Source organism: Pipra filicauda, unplaced genomic scaffold (genome assembly GCF_003945595.2).
Source record: "Pipra filicauda isolate LSUMZ 115617 unplaced genomic scaffold, ASM394559v2 scaffold314_size1190085_pilon, whole genome shotgun sequence".
Classification (NCBI taxonomy): Eukaryota; Metazoa; Chordata; class Aves; order Passeriformes; family Pipridae; genus Pipra; species Pipra filicauda.
In genome coordinates, this window is record NW_024104437.1 from 853,241 (window position 1) to 875,265 (window position 22,025).

The 22,025-nt window shown below is 36.9% G+C and overlaps 1 protein-coding gene across 5 annotated transcripts in view; it reads right to left on the bottom strand.

Annotated features, from left to right (window-relative positions):
• Window positions 1-5,924: 5,924 nt before the first annotated feature.
• The window catches only part of PHTF2 (putative homeodomain transcription factor 2), a 122,110-nt gene continuing 106,009 nt past the window's right edge, over window positions 5,925-22,025 (bottom strand). For all 5 annotated transcript variants that reach the window (XM_027730026.2, XM_039383533.1, XM_039383535.1 and 2 more), the window contains 8 exons: window positions 20,313-20,441; window positions 18,864-19,136; window positions 17,583-17,714; window positions 15,472-15,558; window positions 14,174-14,329; window positions 11,468-11,563; window positions 9,102-9,227; window positions 5,925-8,314 (listed from right to left, as the gene is read on the bottom strand). In XM_027730026.2, the coding sequence (XP_027585827.1) occupies window positions 8,294-8,314; window positions 9,102-9,227; window positions 11,468-11,563; window positions 14,174-14,329; window positions 15,472-15,558; window positions 17,583-17,714; window positions 18,864-19,136; window positions 20,313-20,441 (1,020 nt within the window). In that variant the 3' untranslated portion in view covers window positions 5,925-8,293. The remainder of the gene's footprint in view (window positions 8,315-9,101; window positions 9,228-11,467; window positions 11,564-14,173; window positions 14,330-15,471; window positions 15,559-17,582; window positions 17,715-18,863; window positions 19,137-20,312; window positions 20,442-22,025) is intronic.

The following is a 22,025-nucleotide window of genomic DNA, read 5'->3' on the forward strand; positions in this document are numbered from 1 at the left end:
AGGAATAGGTTTGTCTCATTATATTCAGTTCAGATTATCTGCTATTAAGAGCTATTGCTTCAAAAGTGATGAACAAAGAAGAGGTGAGAAATGCAGATTAAATATCATATTTTGCTCTTCCTGCTGTGTTTGCCTGCATAATAACAGTATGAGTGCTGGGGGCCACAGCCTGTTACAGAAACAGGGCTCCAGCATCAGTCTCCAGGGGTCATTATAAAGTTATTTCTGCCATCTACATAAGGTGGATTAATAAATAACTCACCAAATACTCTTAGAAGCAGTCTAACTTAGCACAGGTTTACAAAAGACTTGGAACTAGGACACCTTGCTGAAGGACGGGGGAAAAATGTCAGTGGTTCCCCCCTCTGCAAGTTGGAGATTTTTTTCTGCTGTTTTCATCTGCCCTGCAAACACTTTTAGGTCAGCGAGCAAAGGCATTCGAGGAGTATCTTTGGCTCAGCTGCAAGTCTACAGCCTGAAGATAACACAGGAAACATATGGAAAGCCTTGTCTCTGTCACCCCTACTCCCTTTGAGCACAGGGTACCCTTGATTCCAGCTGCCAAGAGGACACACATCACAGTGACTGCTCTGCACAGGGATCCTGGCCAAGCAGGGAGGGCTCTGCTTCTGGATGAGTTTTAGAGATCAACGGCATCACACCTTTACATCTGGCAGCAACGTTGCCATAAGGGATTTCCAATGTAACATGCAAAGAGTGAAAGCAGCATTACCCCTAAAATTCCTTGCCAAAACAGGAGCTGCATTTCCCCATGTCTGGAGTCAAGTTCAGAGCTGATCTTATGCATCCTTCAAGTTACTCATTTCAGAAATAAAGACACAGATCTCTTCAGGTACTCAGGTACCAGCTGTGCCTGTTTTGAGTGCTGCCTTACAGACCAGCAGCTGTACAGAGGTGGGCAACCCACCAGCTGCAGTTTCACAGTGCAGGGAGAGATCTGAGTGCTGCTGCAAGACTATGGAATTCACATTTGGAAAGCTTTTCTAAGAGAAAATTAATAAAATTGAAAAAAAAAAAAAAAAAAAAAAAAAAAAAAAAAAAAAAAAATGTCTTCCTTCCCAGTGGCAGCTGAACTAATGACACAGCTGTGAACTCTGAAGGCCTCACTGCAAAACAATACAGGAAAGTCATACACAAGAACTACCCCGAGTTCAGAGGCTAAAATTTTGCATCTGATTTTAAATCATCCAGATTCTTTTCCTTTTACACTCAAGGGAGAAATATCCCAGAGGATCATTAAAATTAGTGTCAAAAATCAACAAATTTCCCTCTAAAGGTAAATGTGACTTTCCAGAGACTGTCAAGGAAGCCCTGGGTCAATTTGGCATCTAACTTTTAGACAGCTCAGGCCAATCAGCCCTACACAAAGCGCATGACCATGGCCAATAGTGAGCAGGGCATGCACAGTTGTGGGAAAGTGACCTTTCATCAGGGTCAAATCCTTATCTCTAGGCTAGTTGTCTTTGATCCCAATGAGCACTATTGAGAGATGGTTTAATGAAATACTGGAGTGCTCCTTCACACAGCAAACAACTATTTCACCAAAATTCATTGTTTTAGTGCCAACTTCCACTTGGGTTCCATTCGTTTAACTGCATTTTTCAATTAGCCAAGTAATTCACTTCCCATCTATTCACATGCACAATACAGAGCAAAAGCAAAAGATTTCACTTGATTCATAACCATGTGTCTCAAGACTTGGGCTTGGACAGTGATATGGGCAGGAGACAGCCACCTCCTGAAAAATTTCATTACCAAAAAAGCCATACTCAAGGAGCAGGAGTTGTTTGTGAGGGCAGGATTTGAAAAGCTGGGGGTGTTTAAGAATGCAAGCATGCCTAAACACAAAGTACTGTCATTTTTAAACAAAGATTGAGGTAATAAATTTAATCAGTAAGAAATGGAATATTTTGGGGAGCTTGTCCCTAAAGTGCATATGATTTCTTTTGCTTGAATTGAATAATCAAACACAGGGGGAAAAAACAGAAAGTAAAATGGACAAATCTTTCTGCAGCATGACGTTATTTCTTACTCCAGATCATAAACTTATACAAAGTTGTACTGGAAAAACTGAGTCTGGCCAGCCATCTGTGCTATTTATTTTATCAGAGGTGCTTATGTCCATACTCAATATTGTAGCTTCATGTCTCAAGATCTAGAAAGGAAAAGAAAATCTCTCTTGACTTCTCTCTCCAGAGAATTCCATTACTGATAGCAGGAGACACGGCATTGCTTACAGCCCAGAGAATTGACTTTTTATCATGAAACTAAATCTGCAGCAACTTCAGATTTCTGAAACTTTGATTAAAGATGGCAAGTGTCAGCTCAAGTGTAAAACGATTAAAGAGGGGAAAAAATAGGGAAGAAAAAGGTAAAAATATAAATTAAAAAAAAATTTATATTATTTAATAACACTTTGGGAGAGTTATTTCTAAAACGCTGAGGCACATATTGACTTTCCAATGCTTAATCTAAAATAAATAATCTGAACTAACTCTACACAGATATTTTACATTTGCATAATTCAGACATTCCATTAAGGTCTACATGTACCAAAGGTAACTGGGGGAAACTCTCAAATGACGAGCTCATACTGGCAGATGGCACTAAACAAACTGGTTTGTTTGCCCTTTCATATTTATTCCTATTGCCATAGTGCAAACTTTCAGTGGTGAAACCAAGATGGGAGTCAGAATGTGGCTTGAGCTTTCACATTCATATACAATTAAAATCCATGGTCTTACATACCTGCTTATAGATAAAACTCCACAGATAAGCCTCCATGTCTTTGGTATGAGGGCACTAAAGCAAGATCTTGATACCGTGTTGCCAGAAAGCTCGATCTGCCTTAAACTTGACAGAGTATCAGGCAGGACGAATTGGGTAAGCCGCAGTTATCTACAGCCATGGGTTGACACAGCCTTCAGCCTGCAATCTGACCAGGACAATTTGACCAGCTACAGCTTCCTCAGTGATTTCTGTAGGTTTTTTGTTATTATCCCTGAAATGTCCATTGCAGGTTCTGTACTGTCTCAGTCCTTATCAGGGGAACCAGCAGCACACTACAGGGAAGATCTTGGTGTCCCTTTTCTATGGAAAAGGCTTCACATGAAGGCCCCTCTCAATGCTCCCTGTATATCTAGAGAACATGCACATGCCAGACTCAAGGTTAGCAGCGACTGATCGCTTGAGACAGTAAGGAGGAAATCTTGTTTCCACCAAGCCCCAAGCAATGCTGCGTTCACAAGTTGTATTTAATAATGCAGATATTCAACTCTGACAGTGGAATTGTCACCAGAAGTGGGTGAGTAGTTCCAGATATCAGAGGTATCAGACTCCCTTTCCTTCCTGAGTTATCCTTCTCACAAACTGCCCATGGCAACCTTGAACATTTCCCCCTTCCCAAGAAGGCTGTTTGGTTGCTGTCACCAGGGGGGTGTATCTGCTCAATCAGGAAGGCAATAGGCAAAAGGAGCAGATAAAATGAGCAAAGCTGACGTAGACATCTCTATCAGCCCAGTCACAAACATACAAGTACAGGTATCTTCCAGCTGTTTTGCAGAAATATTTTTGACTCCAGGATGAGACACTCCCTAAGGCCCAGCAGAATTGCCAAAATCACTTCCTGGCTGAACACAACTCATACAGGAACTTCAAAGGACATCTCCAGGCCCCATCCATCACCAATGACAAGACACTGGTGATTTTCAGGAAAAGGAAGTGTCAGCAAAACAGGATCCTGAAAACCCAGCAGAGACTGATTAGTTTTCCTAAGACTGACAAGGTAAGAAAGGCAGTACACTTGGGGGAAAGTCACAGTACATAGGAAGACTGTTGTGGTGCTTTGTTTTTTTTTTTTTTAAACAAAACAAACAACCTGGGCACCTTCTCAAGATGATTTCCTCCGGTGTCTTGGAAGAATTACACTGGAAAAGATGACTACTTTCCCAATACAGTTTGTCAGTTGCTATTTATGACTAAAAGATTTGCTTCCCTATCTCCTGCACCAACACAGATATATTTTTGTGCAGTCATGAAATAAGAATAAGATTGCTTTATGGATTAAGAACAAAGAATCATGTATTCCTTCTTCAAAGTCCTCTCTTACATTCCAGCAAATTCACTGCTGAGAAACTGATAACAAAAGTCTACCTAAGGAGGCAGCAGTACCAACAGCCTTTTCTGTCCCTTTTCCCTCCAACAGACAAGTTGTATGCCTTGGAGTCTGAAGTATCCAGTAAAAAAACCAGCTAGTATCACCATCTGTAAAAAAGATAATTCTCTCTACTGCTGGGTGCCAAGGACAGACCTTCGAAATTTGAACCAGTAATATCCTTAAGCATTACCTGGAATGAAATATGCTCACAGTCCAGAGAAATTTTTGGAAGTTACTAAATTTGATAGCTACCAAAGGGTTTTAAATGTCCCATCCACCGAACAGAACATGAAGAACTAATCCAATTATTAAAGTATCTTTCTGCATTTGTCTGTACTTTAACTTATGCTGTTCTATTCTGGCTCAGACCAGGCTGAGGTAACAACATAACCGCAAGAAAAGGGTTGTAAAATTATTTTTGCTTCTTACAACATGTAATCTGCACACTGAAAGGCTCACTGGACCCTACCAGAGACAGTAAACTTACAAATAGGTTTGCAATAGTATGTTAAGCAGGTAGCACACAGATAAAACCTCCTAAAATTCACTTCCTTGGTTTTCTGAAAGATCTTGCATCCCTTCAGATTCCAAATGTGGCACTCAGGAGGATACACGCAAATTTAGCTCCATGCTATGAGCTGTAGAAATACAGCTCTCTCTTTAGGAGGTATCTGAATTTCCCAATTGTAACAACAGTGTAAGACAGAGAACACAGCATATGCTGAGTTTGTGCCGGAACACAGACAGCTGCTTAGATTCCATGTAGAATTTTCTATTGGATGGGAGGCAGAATTGATAAATATAGAACATGATCTGAAGCAAGACAGTAATCAGCAATGCATTGGTCCTATCATCTTCAGCTCCACAACTATTTTGGAAAGTACTTAGACACAGATGGGGTCTGGACTGAGGAAACACACACTATGCATAACATTTTTGGGCAGTACTTCAGAATTCTGGCACACTAGAGTGTCACCTAGAGACAGATGTTAAAAAAAATGGCTCTCAGAAGTTAATTTCTCTCCGCATACAGTGTCTTTCATGACTGGCAAAAGAAATTTTAAGTTGTAAATAGCCTACATTTGGAATAAGCTTAGAAGGTGAGCAGTGTAACCTGCTGCCCAGTTATCAGGGGTCATGGGAATACAACTAGCAAGACAAGTTTGAAGTCCAAACACTATACTGTTGAAAAGACAAAATGAAGCTAATTAAAATGGGTGTTTGAGAGCTGTTAATAAAACAGTTTTCTGTTACAAAATACTTAACTAATTAGTGAATAGATAAAAATATGTAAGTTATCACATATTATTTCTGTCCAAATATGCCATAATATGTTATTGAAGCTTTTCACTTTGATTTCAGTACGTACTTAAGTTTGTTTGTATTTTGATTTGTACATCGAAGGATACCTTGTGACATAATAACACAGTCAAAAAGGTGATTAAAATTGATACCTTAAATCCTGGTGAAATAGGACTGAATTTTTTTTAATATTTTGAAAATAGTTAATTGGAAGCTGCATGTCCAGTAGTCTTAATAAAATTTAACTCCTTTGCATAACTAAAAGTGTCTGAAGGTTTGTGTTCTTGCAATAAAGTGCAATTCTGACAACCACCATTTGCATTCCGTGGACCAGATTTCTCTCCCAAACACACTTTAATTCAAACAGAATATATGGATTTAAATCAAAACAAGCAGACTCAGAAATACACGGGATGTTACTAAAAGATATAGCTCACCGCATTGCTTCTTTTCTTTTTTACCATCAACCATAGAAAGCTTTATTCCAAGCCTGATCACACTTTCAGTTACAAAACACGTGGCAAAAAATAACAGTTAACACGCAAGATCTGCCATATTTCTACTTGTCTCTACTCTTATACTGGACTTTCCACATTGAGGGATGGAGAATAAATCTCTCTCATTTTTTAACATAATGAATATACCTAAGGGTAGCAAATAAAGGTTTTTATTATTTTTACTTTCATTTCAAAAATCTTTTACTTTCCCCAAGCCGCCATTTGTTAGTGCAACAATCCAGCACAGTGCTAGTTGCTGAGGTATACATGGTTAAACTAATTTCACCTTCAACCAAAACTGCAGTGTTTTCTCTCCCTCCTTTATTTTTAAAAGTAATGAAAGCCATATATTCACTATTTCACATTTCTAAAAATAATTCCACTCTAGAGTAAAGAATGGTTTTGTAATAATGACAGGCTGTAAATAGCAACAGCCTTAGCTTTGATCACCCATAGAACTCCTGCTGTCCTTTTTTTTTTTTAAATATATTTTGTGCAAAATTAAGTTCTGTGTAGGTCTGTACCATAATTTGGAAAAAACTGTGTATAAAATGTACTTAATTTTTAAAAACAATCTCAACATCAAACAACAGAGAAAGGAGAAACAGATCAGATACAGCTGAAGTTTTCACATGAGAAACTAAATATAGTATGTTCTTAAAGCTCCAGTAATACATTCTTCCAAAATCCAGAATGCACTTTGGTCATTATTAAACATTAGTACAGAGGCAAATAAAATACAAAATGCTTGTTTGTGTTGCTTTATATATAAAAATATTTTTATACCACATAAGTTTAAGACCCATTACTTCAAATCTTTCAAGATTCTGAAGATTAGCAAACACAGTGCAACGTTCAGATTCTTGTCACAAAATTACTTATAATTTTTCAATATGAAGCCACTATTTTAAAAACATAAAATGTAAGAATACTCGCACCTGGTGATATTAATCCTCCCAAAAGAATTTGTGGAAGGAAAATTTGTTCAAAGTTAACTTGTAGACGGAAAGTTTGTTCCAAGTAACTTAACTCTACAGGGATGAACACATATTTTTGTCACACTGAAGAACCAGGAGTCTATATGACTGGTCCATGTGGGAGGCAGGAACAGAAGGCAGAGGGAGAGGTGTGACACCCACGGCTGTGAAACCCCAGTGGAAAGAACTAGGGAATGACACCTGCTGGGGAGGAATGGGAGGTTATTTGAAGACACAAATTTGCCCAATAACAGGCTTCATGAGCTCTGCTGCTCACCAGAGAAACTTGTTCTCTGTGTTTAGCTGTTCTTAAACTTCAATGTGGTAAGAATGGCATATACTATAGTGTACAAGAGGAGAGCATCTACCTATCTTTTGCTAAGTCATTCATAGCATTCCTTTCACCGGTAAATAATTCTTGTTTAAATACTCAACTTCAACATATAATACATACTGCTCCATAGTTCACCATAATATATTCCAATTAATATACATTTATATGTATAAAGTTTCTCATTAAAAGTAACAATAAAAAGTGCACATGCACAGTCAGAGCTGCACAGAACAGCCCAGTATTTCAAATAAATACAATATTTAGTTTTTATCAAAATATCATACAGCATGGTAACCATTTACAATTATTGCTCTAATAAAAGTGTTTTCAAAGAACACTTGTTGACTTGTTAAATAATACCTTATCAATATCCCAGGATATTCAAACTGCAGCCTAAATGAGTTTAGATCCTGGAATTACTCAAAATATTAGAAATTCCCACTTGTTTCTAATAGTAATATAAAATATTTCTGCTACCTATCATACTGTATTGTCAGTACTTCGTGTTTTGTATGTGTCTCATTTTTCTATTGCAACCAAACATCTATTGATGTTATGTTGTCCTCATAAACGACTGATACAAATGAAATATTCTAAGCAATTTTACCACACTATCAAATGATTTCCATATAGTGTTACTGTAATTAAAAATGTCCAGCATTGGCTTCAGCTGTAATAACAGAGTAATTTAGTGTAATCTATTTTCAGGATTTCAAGTTCTCAGACACACAGTTTTTGACCCTTCGCAAATCTGACCTTTTCCAAAACTAAACAAGTAAGTTTGAAAATAAAATATAAATGTCAACTAAAATGAACATAAACCAGGGAGAAGATGAAATAAATATAAAGATTGCACAAGACAGATGTAAACACTTCAGTTTTCCAAATGACATCCTTGAAGAGGTTGTAGCATCTGAAATAAGGATTCAGTGGCTGCTTTGAGGCAGTTTTGTCCATCAATGAGCTTTTCTATAACACTGTGTTATTTCATCTTCTTTCTATACTGTCAAGATTTGATCTTCCAGAGCTGCAAAAAATTAGAGCAGTACATCAAGATTATTTCTCATCTCAGTTTTCTGTTTACCAGAATTGCAATAGCAACACAATTTTTTTTCCTTATTATTTCATTTGCTGCATATTGTAGGATACACAAAATACATTTTACATTCATTTACTTCTAATAGAAAAAAAAATAGGTAGATATAAGCAAACTCAATGGCAAATCAAGGCCTCTGTGACAACTACAAGCTTGTGGAAACTAACACCCCTCTAACCCTGAATCTTTAAATAGTTTCCAGAGTTTGTAGTTGAGATGGGGTCAGAGGGAAGGACCTAACCAGGCAGTCCTTCAGACAGGACAAAATAACACTGTGTAGGATTGGTCATGGTAATACTGTATCTAATGTAATACTTTACTGCAGTGCAAGGATAGCCTGTATCTTTCTGCATCCCTGAAAGAGCTACATAGTCAGCAGTGAGGAATTAAAGAGAGAAATCAAATCTGGGATTTGAAGAAAAGTTAAAGAACGTCTTGCATTCATGTATAGAAATATCTCCATGTTTATGTCTAAGAATTCCTGTAAGTGTCCTAAATGAAGTCACAAAGCCATGAAAATGAAAAACAAATGTTAAAAGGGTTGCTCTGACAAATACATCATTATTCTTCTGATACAGTTTTAACTTATTAACCATTTTCAAACAATAAATATTCTAGTTAATACAGTTAAGAATCAACAAGGCTACAACGTATGATCCATTTATCACAATATTCTGAATGCCATGGTGGAAAAAAAGGATGTTTCTCAAGTACTTACCTTTAGATTAAATCCAAGCAAGTCACTGATGACACCAGAAACAGCTGACAGGATGACAACTTGGGTGATGTTATAAAGCAGTGGATTCATTGTAAGCCCGTATAACCTAAAGGGACTGTCCAGTTCCTAATAATGTAAAATAACAGAATCATTAAAAAAGCAAAAACTACACAAAGGGGTTTTTGCTCACATACATATTGAGCAATATTAGATAGTTTAGGAAGTTTTCAAATCCCAGTGGAGTAAAACATTCTATACTATTTGGGAAATAAAAAACAATGCGCAGGAAAATATCCGTCACATTAACTGACTGCTGACTGATGGTGTCTAAATAACCCTTCAAAAAAATTGGGGGCTACTCATCCATAGCATTTATCAATATGCACATGGAGCCAACAAAATGGAGACCTAGGTGCCATCATTTTAGAATTCCTTATAACTTTCCAGAAATCACCATTGGTGCTGAAAGAGTGAGAGACAGCAGAACAACAAAAAATAAGACAGCTTTTCCATAATGACAGAAGGTTACCTCACTACTATGAAAAATTAACAATATCTTTCCTATTGCAATTCCCTTCATTTGCCATTAATTTTGAGACTAATTACTGATCAGCATAACCAGAAAGGATGATAAAGGAAAAAAATACTAATACTCATTTGACTGCCAATATTTTACTTTTTTTCTATTGTAAGAAAAAAATAGCCCAAATTAATCTGCAACAAAACTTGAACAAAGAAGATACTTCACCAGTTTTCAATTACTGGTGTGTGAATATAGTTACTCAAGCTTTTCTGGCCTAGAAATATGTCAAATAAAGGAAGGAAAAAAGTTTCAAGATATAAGAGTGGATTATATAAAATACAACAACTATCCACTGCTTTGGTCCTTTAATATTTTCTAGTTTTAAATTCATCCTCATCCCTCTACTGCATTACATCCTGGGCCTTGAACAAGGCCTTATAAACCCTTTCTTAATAAAGAAGAATTTCAAAGCTCTGATTCTTCTTTCAAAAGAGGTGAAATAAGAATGAACAACCTTTTCATTGGTATAAAACTCTGCTGTAAATACAAAAGATATAAAAGACATGATTCTGAGAAGGACAGCAGAGAAATTCTTTAAGGAAAAAGCTTTTAGATTTTGGATTCATCTTACCAATTTTCTGAGTAAGAAAACAGTCAGAATATTCAATATAATCTAGTCTTTAATGAAAGCTTAAAGATCAAAAACATCCAAAATCAAATTAAAACTCATGATTCCCTTTAGCTACTGGACATGAAATACATAATTGCACTGATCGGTAACTACCAAGAATTTATTTAAAGCTCATAGCAGGTGGCTCGAAAATATCACTTTTGGGCACATTCTCACAGTAACTAAGTGATGGCCTGAGTCTGAGATTTGTGCCACAAAAGCCAAGTCCCCTGTTGAAAAGGCCATGTCAGTTGATACATTTCTGACAAGAGTAAAACATGAACACTTCTTTTGAAACACTGAGAAAAGTATGAAAAAGACGGAGCAAATCAGTCCAAGGGTTGATCAGCATCCTGCCACTAACTGCAGCCACCTACCTCCTCATAGCACACAAACATTTCAGCTCGTGACACGATTCCCTGAACCTGTTGTGCTTTGTCTAGTCTACTTTTCCAGTCTCCCCTTGAAACCAGATAATTTTCTGCATCCACAGTGTCCTTTGACCAACAGTTGCACGAGTCTGTTACCCGATTCACAGAGAATACTTCCTTTTGTTTGCTCCAAAACCAAGTCCTAAAAGCTTTGCAGTCCCTTATTCTTATATCAGGAGATACAGTCAGTAACTGATTAACCAGGCTCTCCTTAATGCTGTAGCATAACTCTCAAGCTGTTGCTTTGTCAGCTTTGAGTCCTTTCTGACACCATCAGTCTTCTCATGGAAAGTGAGAGCTGGCTAGGTTAAAAACCGAGTTTAAGCTTCATTTTAAGCACTGCTCCTCAGCACACAGGAATCAACAGGTTAAGTGATCAGAATTATTCAACTGGTGATAGAATGAGACCACAAGGCCTCAAGTCACCACTGCATCAACATTCAAAACAGACAACAAAATTGCAACCCCATCCAAGGGTTCATCATCCTGTCTACCCTGAAGTACCTCCTCTCACACTTCTCATATGCTGTTAAAGAGTAAAACTTACTGTATGTAATAATAATTTGCAATCTGCAACAATAGCAACACAACACTGTATGAACAAGTAGCATCTCTGTGAAAGAGATACAGAGCAAATTTAAACCAAAGCATACTGTACTGCCTGCAAAAGTAACACAAGTGGTTCTTTAACCAACCTATTCTGCTTGTTACATATAACACAGGAATACTATTTTAATCTTACCTTCAATAACTTAGTAGCAAGTTTTAAAACATTGTTCACTAGTGTCAGTTCCTCCTTCTTATTAGGCTTTTTCTCCATTTTCAAGTACAAGTTTATCTGATTTAAAAAAAAAAAATACAAGTATCACTGCTTATTCAGAATTTAAAGGAATTCATTTGAAAATATTTAATATTACAATGAAGTGATTACTTAGCAGGCAAATGACAGAACTGCAATGGCATTTCTGCAAGCAAGTAAATTTTTTGTTTCCTTTTTAATGTTTAAGAACAAGTACTAGCTCAGCACTACAGGAAAATACAATGTTTTATGGTATAACAAAATACATTTGACATTATTTTAGCAACAACTTCAAAGTTTAGTCTAATCCACAAATTAGGCAAGAAAAACCACCGTGAATGTAAGGTTTGCATAATTTCTGTTTCCTCCTTCAACAATTGCCTGAGGTTTGTCAATTCATTCCCAGGTTTCTATACTAGTAGGCAGACTTTACAAGGCTTAAAATCCCCAGAAGTTATTGAATAGACTAAAATGCTAAAACACAATTCTCCTAAAGTGTAATTTCTTTTAAAAGATTTTAGTATAATTTAGTACTTCATGAGGACCTTGAAAGCAGAAAATCAATCTTTCCAGTGCCTTGAAATATTTGAAAAATTATTAAACTCTTCATTGCTATCGAAGAACAGTATATTGAACATTACAATATTTCTGTGATGCAGACTTTTTCAGGTCACTGTTTCTGAGTAAGAGTACAAATTTGCTCTCTTTCAACCTTCTAGCAATTTTGAAACATCAGCTTTCATTTTCAAACAACATATGTTTGATATTCTAGACCAGACAAAGGCTAGTTTTTTCTTTTCTATTGCATACAAAAGAAAATCGAAAGAAAAAAATCTTTTAAAGCCATTAATTTCTTCTTTTAGGATGACAACCTTCAACAAAATAAAAAACGAACAGTTTAGCAATGTGCTGAAGTCTTTCTTCAGATAACACTTACCAAGCTACAGAAGCAAAGCTGCAGAAAGGAAATGATGCTATATGATGCTATGATATATTTAACTATCTTGTTGTAAGGTGGTTATCGAAATAAGGGCCCACAGACATCTAAATAAAATAACTGAATATTTTCAGATTTTCCCAAAATACCACTGTAAGATTCTTACAGATTATAAAAAATAAAAAAATACACCTAATATATTACGAGGTATGTTAAGCTCCTGAACTATCAGTTTCATTTTAAAGTCAAATTAGTCTTTCAGAAACAAAGATATTCCAGCCTTTAAACAAAAAACTACCAATTTCAACAATTCAAGATTTATAAACAGGACTAAACTAAAGGCTCTAATTAGCAGCTCTGAAATCCCTAGGAAGGTTCAAATCTCTTTTAACAGTTCATAGAATCATAGAATCAACCTCCAGGGACGGTGAATTCACCACCTCCCTGGGCAGCCCATTCCAATGTCTGATTACTCTCTCTGTAAAATACTTTTTCCTAATATTCAACTTAAACCTCCCCTGGCACAGCTTATGATCATGCCCTCTTGTCCTACTGCAGGTTGCCTGGGAGAAGAGTTCGACGCCCACGTGGTTACAACCTCCTGTCAGGGAGTTGTAGAGAGTGAGGAGGTCTCTCTCCCCTGAGCCTCCTCTTCTCCAGGCTAAACAACCCCAGCTCCCTCAGCCTCTCCTCACAGGGCTTGTGCTTGAGTCCCTTCACCAGCCTTGTTGCTCTTCTCTGGACCTGCTCCAGCACCTCAATATCCTTCCTGAACTGAGGGGCCCAGAACTGGACACAGCACTCCAGGTGTGGCCTCACCAGTGCTGAGTACAGGGGAAGAATCACTTCCCTGGACCTATTGGCCACACTGTTCCTGATCCAGGCCAGGATGCCATTTGCCTTCTTGGCCACCTGGGCACACTGCTGGCTCATGTTCAGCTTCCTGTCAATCCAAACTCCCAGGTCCCTTTCTGCCTGGCTGCTCTCCAGCCACTCTGTCCCCAGCCTGTAGCACTGCAGGGGGTTGTTGTGGCCAAAGTGCAGGACCCGGCACTTGGCCTTGTTGAACCTCTTCCCATTGGAATCAGCCCAACTCTCCAGCTTGTCCAGGTCCCTCTGTAGAGCCCTCCTGCCTTCCAGCAGATCAACACTCCCCCCCAGCTCAGTGTCATCTGCAAATTTGCTAATGGTGGACTCAATCCCCTCATCCAGATCATCAATAAAGATATTAACTAGAACTGGGCCCTTGAATCAGGAGAGGACTTTAAATGTGTATATGCACAGACATCTACCACATCTATTTTGAGACTCAAAACTGGCAAGATAACAACTTTGATCAGACCATACATTGTTTTTTGCTCAACAAATGCACAAGATCAATTAAAAACATTTTCAAAAGGACTTGAAAAATTACAGGCATACATCATACAGTTAAAAAATGATCTTAAATTACATCAAATGACTCATACTGGTGCCTCTAAGCCTACTCACTTAAACAGAAATTGGGATATAGCCATCTCAATATTCCTTACAACTTTTGAATAAAGTCACACACTTATTTCAGAAACTGAGCTTCAGGTTGTAGAGTGTTGTTTCACCACATCGTAATTAACTCCCTAATCCAAACTATTTTAATACATCTAAAATGTCTGACACCTACCAGATGAAGGACCTGTTTAGATATAAAAATATAGGTCTATACAAATTCTCACCTGCTCTGTAAGTAATATTGAGGTATTGCTGTACTTTTTACTAGTTTCAGATCCAAGAGTAACAAATCTTAAGAGAAAAAGAGTTAGTGAAATGCACCAAATTACGAGTTCCCAGTTGTAGTGACAATCAAGGAAGATCTCATGCATGTGAAGCAGCTGCAAACAAAAGAGTAAAAAAAAAAAAATTAATTGGAAGTAATAATTATATTACAATAGAAGACAATAGATATCTTCATAACTCTGAGAAACATTTCCCAGTAATGAATATATGTCAGGTTTTTAGGCATGTAAGAGTTTTGATGCAGTGTCGATTTAAAATTATGATTCAAAGATACAAGGTTTGAGACAATATATGTTCTGAAAGGCTTAATCAGAACTTAAGACTTTTCTTTTCATGTCCCTAAAGCAACAGAAAAAAAATACACTCTGAGGCAATTTTAAACTCATGTTCAAACTTGCAAAGACACTATATGGGATAAAAACCAAAATACACCCTCAAATGTACTAAATTTTATGTAAGAGCTATTGCTAAATTACATTCTTAAAAAAATACTTACAGTTAGCTACCAAGCAAACACAACAGAGTTAACTACGGAAGAAACTTTAAAAACCAGCAGCTGTTCAGAAGCTCCTTTGCAGTTTGAAACAGAAGCTCCAAGAAAAATCTTAAGCAGTAGAAATCTTCCTTAAACATAGATTTGCTTACTAAAAGATATTCCACTAGAGGGCAGGCAAATATAGCCAACAAGCTTGTTTCTCACAAAAATCATCAAGGTCAGTCTCAACTGTCTCTGCAAAAGTGTGTTTTCATGTAAAATGTTGGGGGAAAAAAAGTGTTCCAGAAATCACAATGAAAAATGAAAGAGGACAGAGAGTTAAAAAAATAATAATGAATCATAGAATATCCTGAGTCTGCAAGGACTCACAAGGATCATTGAGCCCAATTCCTGGTCCTGCACAGGACAACCCCAAGAATCACACTGATCCAGGTGCAGAATCCACCACTTGCCCTTGTTAAACTCCACACCATTGGTGATTGCCCAGCCTCGTAATTTGTCAAGGTCATATTAGGAATTATGCTATAAATAAGTTTCTTTAGCTATTACAGAAAAATAATCCATTAAATTAAATGAACAATACAAAATGGAGCTCAATCTTCTGAAAAGCTGTAACAGCTATTACTAGTTTTTTCACTGTGGTCTTCTAGTTTACTAGAAATCACTATGCAAAAGGCACTCAAAATTGTTTTAAAAACTATTTAAGTCATGGTTGTGTCTATACAAGCAAGTTTTCCTCACCTGTGCACAACAGATAAACACAACTGAGATAGTCAGTAAGAAGGCAGATGAAACTATGACATCCACAGAGCGTTGAGGACCTCGACGCTGAAAACAAAGGATATGCAGATACATTAATGAAAACCTAATGGTATAACTAATTAGAATCACATCTTGAACCTGTGTTTCATCATGGCTCACAATGTGGCAATCTAAGTTTTATGCAACATACTAGATCTCAATAATATCAATACAATTGAATACCCCTGAAGGCACATGAGATGAATTCAGATGCAAGCATTGAAAGATAACTGTGAGAAAAGAAATTTTTCACCATTTGTTCAGTCAGCTCCTTCGTGATGTGTAGTAACTTTTATTTAGGCAGCATTCCCCGACATAAATTTGACAGAGTACTGGGCTTCAATCCCAAGTATCAAATCAGTGCTAACAAAAGGTTTCTGGACACCAGATCACAACAGGATATCAAGATATGACTTCATATGGTTGGTATTTTTCACCACTTGCCTCTTTTTGACATACAAGAGTTGTTTGTATCCACTGAGCTTTTCCTCTTTTTTTTTTCTAGTTAAAGAATTAGACATCCAATGCTGCACTGAAACCTGCACAAGTTATCACATACATTTATTTCTCAACTTTATTCTCCAGACATGCCACTGTATAAAAGTGAGAAGAATGGGAAGTGTACACATGCAAGGTACAACCTTGGAACTTGGAGAAAAAGATAGGAAGCTTAACTATTGAAAAAAATTGAAGTGCAAATTCCTGCTGCAGGGATGCACACAGCACTTCTGTAGTGAGCTGGAGTGTTTGGCCCGCGCAAGACTTGAAATATGTCTACATCCCTGCTCACATCTTCACAGGTGGACACATGTACAGGAAGTGTAATATGCAGGTGTGTTTTGGACAAATGCTCTGTCAGTATGTGCCAGCAGTACCACTGCAAGAAGACAGCCCTGCTCCTTAGCTGCTTGTCTCCATTCCTCACACTGTGCTTGGCACAGGCATTACAGAGCTGCCCGGTGAGCCAAGTAAAGCAACAGATGGAGGTCAAAATTACTGTTCTTGACTGGTTATTTCTCAGCTGGGTCAGTTCCCTATGCACCTGCCTCTGACCACTGACTGGTTTTTTGTTAGCCACACTATTATACAAATGTTCCTGGTGTCATAAGAAAAAGTGGAATATGTAGATGTGGTTGTGAGGAAAGAAGGCAAGACATTCTCTCCCCAACAATGCTACCATACTCATCAAAACTACATTCTATTATCCAAGTGATGTTATCCTCCTTTCACCCCAACTACAGACTACAAAGAAAAAGATGTGTCTCAAATGTAAAGTTTAAAGGACATCTCTTTTTTACAACATCTCTAACAGATATTTCCATAACTCAAGGGGGTGATGTAAATTAATCACCTCAATTCCTCTTTAAATGATGCATCTTTCAAATTTAAGATTTTGCTTTACATGAAAAATTTTACTTGCTTATAATTCCCCTTTCCACAGTCTCCAGTCTCCACACTCCTTAATGTTTTCATAAACCTTTTCCTACTTCTAGAAACTACTGATAGCAGATTTCAGGGATCAAAATGTCTTACATGGGCATAATTTGCAGCTTCGCCTGGCGCACATACACTCACAGTACAAATATATATATAAATGGTCTTGCTTTACAGATTAATAAAGACTAATAACACAATAAAGTGTGATAACGACACTATCTGGTGAGGCCCTTACAATAAGATATTATCGGTATTATACTACAAGTGGTCAGTTTTTACCCAACATACTCAGCCCAGAGACTTTTCTGCTAGCAGTAGTAAGACAAGACTCCAGCTCTGAATACATTCAGACTTTATTCCAAGGTGAAAATCAGACATTTACTTTCTCACAGACTGCAGACACTGCTGGTGCAGGGTCACTAAAATGAAGCATATATGGGAGACATGCACCAAGAGTAAGTGCACAGGAGATATATACTCAGACTAGAATACCAATCTTCCATCATCAGCATAGGAGATATTTTATGTTAAAGCATAAATACACATTGTTTTAAATTTTTTTAGATGTATTAAATGTATTAAAATTTTATTAAAGTAAAAATATGTTATTTTACCTTTAGATAGGACCTGAGAGAAAGCCACATTTTTATATTCTGTACTTTCTTCAAGCGGAAGTGAGGAACCTCCGATTTTCTTGCCCTTCTGGCAGATGTTAGATGACCAAAAAGTTTGGCAAAGAGTAGCCTCTGCAGAGAAGAAAAAAAAAAAATTAACTGTTAATTGATTTTCAGGGGTATTAAAAAAAACAGAGAATAGGTTTCGCATAATATGTCAAAGTAATGTACAGTGTACCGGTGTAAATTAAAATATATTAATATAAAGCAGAAATAAGTGCAGCATATTATTAAAATGAGGAAATACACTAAACCTTTTAAAAGTCTCCATATTCTAATGATAAAATTTAGCTACACTTGGAGTTCCTTTCTTCAAATTTTAGACAACAGAGCCGCTAAGCTTTTAAAATTTTGGCAAAAAACCCTCAAACCTGTCCATTATTTATATTAGCGAGCATCTGTATCACAGGAGTTACTTTCAACAGAAATTATAATTATTAGAAGCAGGTTAATTCTATTCTACTGTATTACATCACATATTTTGACTACAATTTAAGAACAGTAAGTATAAAAAATTTTCTTTTACAGACCAATAAGTGTCTATATTCTGCAGCTAATAACGTTGCTCTCTTAAAAGTTGAAATTGCAGTAACAAGCAATAGAAGAACAGGTGCATTAGTTCAGACAGCAGCTGTCATGATCTCCAGCCACAGAAACAACCTAACAACAAAGCAGTCAGGGCTCTTGGACAGGGTCTGGATGGAACCATTTTGGATGCCCCACCCCTGGAAGTATTCTCAGCCAGATTGGATAGGGCTTTGAGTAACCTGGTCTAGTGGAAGGTGTCCCTGCCCATGGCATGGGGGTTTGGAATAAGATGCTCTTTAAGGTCCCTTCCAACCCGAACCATTCTATGAATTAAAGGTTTTGAACGAAACACACTGGTAGAACAACTGGCAAATTTATAGAGTTCTTTTATTGAAGCTCCTTCTGCTTGTGGAAGACTGAGACAAAGTGGGACATGACTAAGCGCTGGGTTAATGCATTCAGCCAGGTATCCCTCAGAAATGCTCTCCAGGAAAAAATATGTTTAGGTACAGAGACTTCAGTCCATTGCAACTGAATCATCTAAACTGCAAGCCCTCTGAAGTATTTGTCATCACTGATCTGTGAATCACAGGGTGCTGAAGAAAACAAGTTTAAAATATCCAAAAAGTCAAAAAATGCAAACATCCAACTTCATTTTGCTTCAGATGAAGCCTCTTGGTTTGCTGTTCGTACCTGTTTATACGTCCTCTCTGCTACACATAGCAAGAAAAAGAAAATCCACACTAGAGACACACGGACCACGAAACTTATAATAACCATTGAGAGAACCAGAATGTCTCCATCTGATCCAAATGCAGTCATGCAAAGTTCAGTAGCAGAATGTGTAGCTAGTTGTTCTAAGTCTTTAGCTTGGGAAAGCCGAAAGACAAAGGGCATTAATCCCAAGATTAAAGATATGACATTTCCAAAAATCTGATAACCAATTCCTGGTATATAGCTGTTCACCTAAAAACAAAAGAAAACAAGGCATATTTTTAAGTTTGGAATGAATTTGGCACTAATTCAATAAATAAAATAATGTTTCTGTCTTAGCACAAAGAACACTATAACCTGATAAGTTATATGAAAACTTCAACCAAGCATCTTCATACTTTATTGTTAAAAAAAAGGAAGTCCTCAAAGAGCACTTACTGCACAGGAACCAAGACAAATAGTTTAAAAACCCAACAACATAACATTGTAAATAAAATCTAGCGCATGTTCCTGTACTGAAAATTCATTGAACACTGAATTAGCAAAGTGCACCAATCAGACTGTGCTGCTTAGATCCTTTATGTTGCTCCTACTTGTGTTCTGGTTTTAAGTTGTACGCTTTTTAATGGAATCAAAGTGTTTACAGTGCAGACATGACTGGAGTTCTGCTGTGCTGGCTATGGTTTTGCTAAGTTTACTTCTGCTGTGGATTGTCCCCAAACCTGTGAAGTTTATGAGTCAGGTAGAGATCAGAACTAGGTTTGTGAATATGCTGCTTTTTAACAAGTTTGGGATGGTAAGTATCAACTTGCCAGAATTAAGCAGAGTTAAGCTCTGCAAGGATTTTATGTCCAACCCTACAAAATATGGTCTCTATTGAATAAGAGCATGACATCAATTTAAAGCTTGTCTAACTGTTTTCTGAAAAGGAGTACTAGGAAAAAGAGGGAGGACTAGTGAGATATCCCACTGATCCTCTTAGATGTTTTCTTCTTAAAGAGGAAAGCTTTCTTTTCCAGTCCTAACTTTAGCATCCAAATACTCAGATCTGTTTATTCCTAACCCAACACATCATTTGATCATCAGAATCAAGGAGATGAATACAAATATTCACAGCATCGCTTTGTAACAATAAGAGAGGGTGGTTGTGTTAGCAAGTACCTAACAATGCAAACACATTTTATTGTCCCAACACTCAAAATTTAATCTGCTAGTTACAAGTAAATCAGTGATGTAAGACATAGAACAATAATGAGAATAACAGATACTTTAAAACAAAACCCCAAACAAACAAATAAAAAAACCCACAACCAAGCAAACCAAACCAATAACAAAAAAAGAGAAAACACCAACCATAAAACAAGCTTATTTTTGGTAGTGCTTAGACATCTAAATACAATATTTGCATAAAGTTAAACAAATACTCACCCTGTTCATTATCATACCACTGATTTCAAGCACAGACATATCTGCTTTCTTACAGTCATTACCCTCCCATACAATTGCACTTATTTTTTCTAGTCCTGGATTCAAAGTGTGGATCCAAGGTAAATGACTCTGGGAAAGATAAGGAAAATATTCCATCAGAGTGAAAAATATATTGTCATGTCAATACACCTTCGTCAGCAACACACTGACAAAAAAACACGCTTTAGACTGACAAATATATAGCATTTCTTTCTACTATATATTAACATCATTCCTCAAAATCATCCACTCCTTTTCCAAGAAACAGCTGTGAGTACAGGGGTCTCTCCTCCAAACTCTATTTTCTAATAGTGATGAGTTTCTGTGATTTAAGGATTTATTGGCTTTTTTTTCATTCAAACATATCAAAGAAGAGAGAAATATGAAAACAAGGATCTACTTATAAGTCATCCTTAATTCTGCCATGTTTAATGGATTTTTAAATTATTATTATTCTTCCCCTAACATTCTGAAAAGTATTCTCATCAGGTTGAGCCCAAGGAAAACACTTTTTTTCTATTTGCTCTTATTAATATTTGTGTACTTTACAATCCTTGTTAGGGATAAAGACCGCCCCCATATGCAAACTATATTTGACAAGACTCAGAGCTCTCAGACTCAGAGGTAGGTGTCTAATCAATACACACTGCTCCAAGAGCCAAGCAATCCCAGGCCAACCTACTGAATGCACTTATTGCTGAGGGACCTTTTTCTGTAACCACAGAGTCAAGTGAAAATTGAAGGATATGAAAAATGTTGAGGTGACAAGTTCTGCTCAGGCCATTTCTTGACTTTCCTCAGCCCTGTCTCACTTCTCTCCCATTCAGGTGATTAAAATTGCTCTCAGCTTTAGTCACCTGGCACTATGTGCATCACACTACTGAAAGTGGTGGTGCTGGTTGGGAAAAGGGCATGATATTATTTTTTAATTTTAACTTATCATTGATTAAAAGTAAACCTTTATTTTATTTTTATTTTATTGCTTGCTTTATCAGTGTTTATCTGAAATCTTTGTATTCTGCTAAGTGCTCGATTATCTCCCTTTTTATTTCCATTTGATGAAAAAAAATTATTTATATTATTTAAACAACGCAAATATTTTTTGCAGGACTTTCTTAGCCACAGATTCCCAAGGTCTTCCTCTAGAGGGAGTATCAACACCAGGAGCTGAATCTCAAAAATTCAAAATCTGCAATCAAACAGAAAAACCCTCAACTGCAGAAAACCCAAGTCAATATCCATACTGCAATTCAACTCACTATTTCAAGGCTTACACTTTTGTGTTTTATGCAATGCAAGCAAGAAGAACTAAAAATAAATCAAAAAAGCAAAGACTGCATGAAATTCAAACTGTTATCTCTTTTGGTTTGGGGGGATTTTTTTTGTTGGGGGGATGGAGGGAAGGCTTGGCTTTGGGGAGCCCAACTTTTTAAAATCAACAAATACATCATTTTCAATTCCGGCGATGAGTGAAGAACCTGTCTTTTGAAATTCTTTTCCTCAGTAGCATTAACATCGTCCCTTGCATGACATTCCTTAGTTCTGATGATGCACTGCCCATATATATGACTTGTTAACCCAGAAGAATATTTCACATTCTCTCCATCTCTTTACTTAAGCGGTTTAAATTAGCCATGTAATTAAAGATAAGATACGTACTACAAATAAAACTGG